Source organism: Orycteropus afer, unplaced genomic scaffold, assembly GCF_000298275.1.
Source record: "Orycteropus afer afer isolate SDZICR_OR568_19922 unplaced genomic scaffold, OryAfe1.0 scaffold01176, whole genome shotgun sequence".
NCBI lineage: Eukaryota > Metazoa > Chordata > Mammalia > Tubulidentata > Orycteropodidae > Orycteropus > Orycteropus afer.
The window spans coordinates 146,478-153,287 of NW_006922763.1; the positions used below are offsets into that span (position 1 = coordinate 146,478).

The 6,810-nt window shown below is 42.6% G+C and overlaps 1 protein-coding gene across 1 annotated transcript in view; it reads right to left on the minus strand.

Moving 5' to 3' along the window:
* GNL3L (G protein nucleolar 3 like) overlaps positions 1 to 6,810 on the minus strand; it is a 76,194-nt gene that overhangs the window by 8,248 nt on the left and 61,136 nt on the right. The window contains exon 14 of the mRNA XM_042783439.1: positions 4,019 to 4,146. Within this exon, the coding sequence (XP_042639373.1) occupies positions 4,019 to 4,146 (128 nt within the window). The remainder of the gene's footprint in view (positions 1 to 4,018; positions 4,147 to 6,810) is intronic.

Genomic DNA, 6,810 nt, shown 5'->3' on the forward strand with positions numbered 1-6,810 from the left:
ATGTTCTTGATGTCATCCCACAATTCCTCTGGTTTTTGGTCACTGGTGTTCAATCCATGAAATCTATTCTTTAGATGATCTCTAAATTCAGGAGGGATATATTCAAGATCATATTTTGGCTCTCGTGGACTTGTTTTAATTGTCTTCAACTTCAAGTGGAATTTGCATATGAGCAGTTGATGGTCTGTTCCAGTCAGCTCCCAGACTTGTTTTGCCTGAAGACATTGAGCTTCTCCATCGCCTCTTTCCACACATGTAGTCGATCTGATTGCTGTGCATTCATCTGGTGAAGTCCACATGTATAGCTACTGTTTATGTTGTTGAAGACAGGTATTTGCAATGAATAAGTCATTGGTCTTGCAAAATCCTATCATGCGATCTTCAGTGTCATTTCTATCATTAAGGCCGTATTGTCCAACTACTGGTCGTTCTTCTTTGTTTCCAAGTTTTGCATTCCGATCACCATCTTGACTGCATGTTTGGTCAATGTAGAAGTTGGTAAAAATCTTCAATTTCCTCATCTATGGCTTTGGTGGTTGGTGCATAAATTAGTGCCTAAGGCACTTGTCTACTAACCAGAAGGCTAGCAGTTCAACCCCACCAGCCACTCCTGGGAAGGTTGGGCTGTCTACTTCCATAGTGATACCACTTCAGAAACCCAAGGAGGGGTCGCTATAAGTCAGGTTCAACTTGATGGCACATAACCACCACTACCACAGTAGTATTAACTGGTCTTCCTTGTACATGTATGGATATTATGCTATCACTGACAGCACTGTACTTCACAATAGATCTTGAAGCATTTTTTTGTGACAACAACTGTCACGCCATTCCAATTTGTCATTCCCAGCATAGTAGATCCTATGGTTGTCTTCAGCTTACTAATGCTTAGGATATTGATTTTTATGTGCTGCATTATATTTCTGACAACTTCGTTTTCCTCTCATCACTCTCCCAGGAACCCCAATGTCTACCAGTAGGCTAGCCTTCAGATGCATGTCCTATGGTTATAATTTAATTTAGGAATGAGCTTTCTTTGTTATGTTAATGAGATGGGATTAATATAGGATATGTCTTGAGTCAATCTTTATAAGATCTAATAGGAGCAGGTTAAAAGTAGAAGTGGGTGAAGATGGATGCCAAGCCACATAGAGATAACCAAAGAACCAGGAAATGAGCTGAAGAGTTGAGGACCTTTCTTTCTCCAGAGCTGAGAGACAAAGAAAGCCTTCCCCTAGAGCCAGCACTCTGAATTCAAATCTAGCCTCCTAAACTGTGAGAAAAATGTGTTTGTTAAAGTTATCCACTGTGGAATTTCTATTATTGCAGCACCAGATAACTACAACAGTGTGTATGTATAAATACAGAATAACTCCAAAAGGACACCAATAATCTGTAAACAGTGACTGTCTCCATGGGTAGAACAGGGTGAGTGGGACACAGAAACAGGAGAGACTTATTTTCACAATATACCCTTTACCCATGACAATCCACGTGTCAGAGTAGAACTGTGATCCATAAGGTTTCTAATCGTTGACTGATTTTTCAAAAGTAAATCACCAGGCTTTTATTTCAAAGTAGGCCTCTGGGTAGACTAGAACCCCCAATCTTTCAGTTAGCTGCTAAGCACATTAATCATTTGCACCACCCAGGGACTCATACACCCTTTACTCAAAACTCACTGTCACTGAGTCAATTCAGACTCATAGAGACTCCCATTGGGTTTACGAGGCAGTAAATCTTTATGAAAGTAGATCGTCCCATATGCCTTCCACAGAGCGGCTAGTGGGTTTGAACCACTGACTTTCTCGTTAGCAGTCAAATGCCTTAAGCTCCTTCATATACCTTTCAATGCCTTTTAGATTGTATACCATGTAGATGCATTACTTAGTCAAAAATTTAAAAATAAAATAAAATCCATAAAGAGAAATGAAGTTATGATACATGCTACAACATGGATAAACTTGAAAACATGTTGAGTGAAGTAAGTCATATATAAATCCACTGCCGTCAAGTTGGACCTGACTCACAGCAACCCCTCCTTGGGTTTCTGAGGCAGTATCACTACAGAAGCACATTGCCCAACTTTCCTTCCAAGGAGTGGCTGGTAGGTTTGAACCACTAGCCTTCTTGTTAGTAGTCAAATGCCTTAGGCACTACGCCACCAGAATAGCCAAATGAATAGAGATGGGGGTTGGTGGTGGTTACTAGAAGAGGGAATAGGAAAATTGATGAAAGGATTCTAAGTTTCTATTGAGGGTATATAAAACTTTGGAAGAAAAATAGAAGGTCTTTGACTCATGCCTCCACCACCACCCCAAAAAATAACCAACTTTCAGTGTTTTCTTATTGTTGTTAATTGTCATTGAGTTGATTCCAACTCATGGTGACCAGAGTGCATACTCATGCAGAGTAGAACTGCTCCATAATGTTTTCAGAAGTAGATCACCAGGCCTATATTCTGAAGCATTTTTGCGTAGGTTCAAACAATCAACTTTTCAGCTAATAGTTGACTGGTTAACTACTTGCACCAACCAGGGACTCCTATTTTCCTATTACCTATGGTATCAGGTCAGACTCAAGGCCTTCTGTGATCTGACTCCAGAATTCTCTCTCCTCACCATGCTCACACCCTTGTGGGTCTTGGCATGAACACAGGCTGAGGCCCCTGCCCACACGGTTCAGCTCCCTCTTGTACAGTGATTCAGCTGTCAAAATGTGGTTTAACCAGCAAGTTGTCCAGGAAGACTTCCTTGCCCCACAAGGATAGGGGTTAGTGGTGATTGTTAGCTCCTGTCTAGATCGCACCCAATTCATGGTGACCCCATGAACAGAAAACAACACTGCCCTACCCTACACACCCCTTTGATTGTGGATCAAAGCAAGTATAAATTCTTAAAAATTGCTGCTGACTCAATTGCAACTCATGGCAACCCCATGTGTATCAGAGTAAAACTATGTTCCACGGGGTTTTCAAAGGCTTATTTTTTCAGTAGACTGTCAGGTCTTTCTTCTGAGATATCTCCAGGTGAACTCAAATCTCCAACTTTTCAGTTAACAGCTGAGTGTGTCAACTGTTTGCACTATCCCAGGGCTCCAAGTATAGCTTAGGGGCCTTTACAGTAATACTTTCTCAACCTCTATCCCTACACTCACTCTGTGTGCCTTCCATCATAATGTGGATGTCTGTGACTAAAACACGTAAAATGTGAACTCCAGAGATGGGAGAATTGGCAGAAGACGCTGAAAAAAAAAGTCCAGGAGTCATATGATGCCACGCAGGTCTTAAATACCAAGGCTTAGGTTTATCAATTTGCTCTTGTAGGTGCCGGGGAGTTATGAAAGGAGGTTAAGCAGGACAGATGATAGGGTGAGATTCAGACCAAGAGAAACCATGCATATGTCCAAGTGAGAGAGGATTGGCAGCTTAGATGAGGATTACGGGAATGAGAGGGATAGAAAAAAGCTGATAGCTTCTCATGAGATAGGAGGGAGAAGGCCTGGGACTTGGTGATAGACTATATTATATAGGATCCATGGGGAAGGAAGAGAGCCAGGGATGCCCAGGTTAGCAACCTAAACAACTAGGTTGTTGCTGTTGCTGTTGTTATGTGCCGTCGAGTCAGATCCGACTCATAGTGAATCCTCCTTGGCTTTCTGAGGCAGTATCACTACGGAAGTAGATTGCCCAACCTTCCTTCCGAGGAGTGGCTGGTGGGTTTGAACCTCCAGCCTTCTCGTTAGGAGTCAAGTGCCTTAGGCAACTTGGTAGCTGGATGGTAATACCTGTTCTCTGAGCTGGAATTTGGGCTGAGAAAGGTGCTTAAAAAGGATTCCTCTTTCTTAGACTTGTCATTGCTTGGCAAAGAATGCTCCAAGGAGCCCAAAGGAATTGAGTGAAAAACCCCACATCTTACCACCATCATAGAACAATCTTGTGGGAACCAGGCAGAAGAGATTTACCATTCCCACAGGCCAGGGTAGAAGAGAGGGTTGACAAGAAAAAAGGAACAGGTACCTTATACATGACGGTTTTATTTTCAATGGCACCTGCTGTTTTCATCATCGGAGAATGGAACCACTTGACCTCCATTTTTAGCGGCTCTATGTCACCCAACAGCTCATCAGATTCTCCAGTGGCCAAGCCTTTAACACAATCAACACCATTGTCAAGGCCCTGGCTCCTACTTGCTGCCAACCCCCTGGTCATGTCTTAGTACAATGGACATATGGACACTCTAGAGGACTAGGGAGGGTGGGCTTTTTTGTCCTTATGGAGGCCTCACAAAACAAAGGATTAAAAGTATGGGTTTTGCCTAGGGCAAACCAGGGTACACATTCTACTTGCCTACTGGGAGTTACCCTCTGAGCTTTACCTTCTTCATGTAGAAAATGTGAATGTCCCAAGCCCTATCACACAGTGCTGCAGTTGAAAATCATAGCAAAACACGCCTATGTTCTGGACTGGCATAGTGCTCTTTCAGTTGCAACCAGTGGAATGTCTTCTCTAGAAATGGGACTAACTCCCCTCCCTTCTGGCCCCTTGCCAGGAGCTGTCCTCCACAACAATTCAGACATACTCTTGCTCTTTGCTCATACTATCCTCAGGCCTGTTTCTACAACGCTGCCCACTATCCCTTTCACTGGGCCTTCTTAATCCCTACTTACCATTCAAGAACAACTTTCTCCAAGGAACCTTCATTATTAACGTCTCCCCAACTTCTCAGACCTCAATCTTTTGCCAAAGTGCATTCTCCATGATGGAGCCACACTTGTTCACACAGCTAGGCAGGGTGTCAAACATCATCATAAGCACATAAACTCTAATTCCTGCCCAAAGACCATTTAATAGAAGAGGAAACTAAAATTCAGACTTATCAAAAGCTACATCAGGAATAAACCATGAAACAGGCAAATCCTGTCTTCACTGAGACCCAGAGGAGATAAATCAAGGGTCCTCAAGAGAAACTAGATGCCAGGCAAGCCAGTACTTTACAACTACTCTAAGAATGTGCACAGACAGCTGAGAGAGCACGGCACACTTCTCTTTGAGAGGGTAGAAAATGAACCAAGAGCTACAGGCCAGGACTTTAGAGGGCAGTATCTTGCAAAAGTTTCTGAAAACAACATACTTTCTACAGGAGTTTATGGAAGTCACACCGCTGTACGCCAGTGAATAATTATTTTATTTTTTAGAGCTTGTTTTACATTCAACGTTACGTGTACGTTTAGTTTCATTCCCCATTTACCATGTCCAACCCTAACCGAGTCTCCTCCCCTCCCTAACCTGTAACCTTCCCCTTGGGACCCTCATTATTTATGCACTCCTGTTTCTTCTGCATTTCTTCAATTTGAAAGTTGGTCCTATGGTGTCCTGTGTTCTGCGTGTACATCTTAATAACTATAGGGGTGAGAGCCAGTCCATGGGAGTATGCTTTATTCCAGGCGCAGAATCTATTCCAGGGCCATAGTATTGGAGGTCTCACCAGATTTCATTTGACCAGTAATTCTGGTCATTACTGAGTTTTCGGATTTCATTCCATGTTTTCTCCCCCACTCTATCCAGAATTTCCAGATTTGATCCTTTCCTTAGTGGTTGGCATTCGTAGTCAGGCACCATCTAGTCCTTCTGCTCTCGAAGGTCATCCTGTGCTACGGCTGATTGCTTCCAAATGCTTTTTTTTTTTTTTTTTTTCATTCGTCTTCACTTCCGATGCTAGGTGATGGTTAGCTGCATCTTACATGGCTGCTTGAAAGCTTTTAAGACCCCAGTTGCTACTCGCCAATGTAGGATGCGGAACAAGGCTTTTATGTATTTTGTTGTGCCAATTGAGTCTGGTGTCCCCCAGTACAATGGTCCTGAGAGGGTAGATCTATTGGATCTCTCTCCCATAGTGTGTGTGTGTGTGTGTGTCTGTGAGGGATTGCTCTGTATCTGTCTTCTACTGTTTCTGTAAGGACTGCAGGTATTTTGTATCACTGTTATCTGTGCAAGATTAGCCTCAGCTGAATCTATCCTTGGTCTAAAGTATACTCCTATTCACTGACCCCCATTTGATCATCTCAGGTATTTATGTGTTTATCAGTAGCCTGGTGTTTGGTGTTAATGGCAATGCAGTATTGTGGACACATTGGTTGGTATTAACATGTCGTCTATCTCTTATGTGCACAATTCAGTGTCCTCCCATTTCCTAATGCTATCATGGTGGTCACAGATCCTTATGTATATACCTCCCCCTACCTACATCACTGTGTAGGCTGCAACTAGTCTGAAATTAATTCCTCCCCTTCCGATCCTGGCAACCTACTAAGTGAGTTCCCTTCCCCAAGCAAACCCTTCTTTGTCTTTTTACAGTAATGGGCTCATACAATACTTGCCTTTCTGTAATTGACGTATTTCACTCAGCATAACATCCTCCGGGTTCTTCCACATTGCAAGATGATTCACGGATCCCTCATTGTCTTTAATGTAGCATAGTATTCCACTGTGTGGATATACCATAATTTGTTGATCCACTCATCTGTTGATGGGCATTTAGGTTGTTTCCATCTCTTTGGTACAGTGAATTGTGCAGCAGTGAACATAGGTGTACATATGTCTGTTTGTGTGCTATCTCTCGTCTCTTTAGGATATAATCCTACTAATGGAATTGCAGGGTCAAATGGTACTTCTATTTTCAGTTTTTTAAGGAAACACCATACCGCTTGCCCCAAGTTATAACATTTTACAATCCCACCAGCAGTGCAAAAGATTTCCAATCTCTCTGCAACCTCGTCAACATTTGTTATTTTCTGATCTGTTGAACTTTG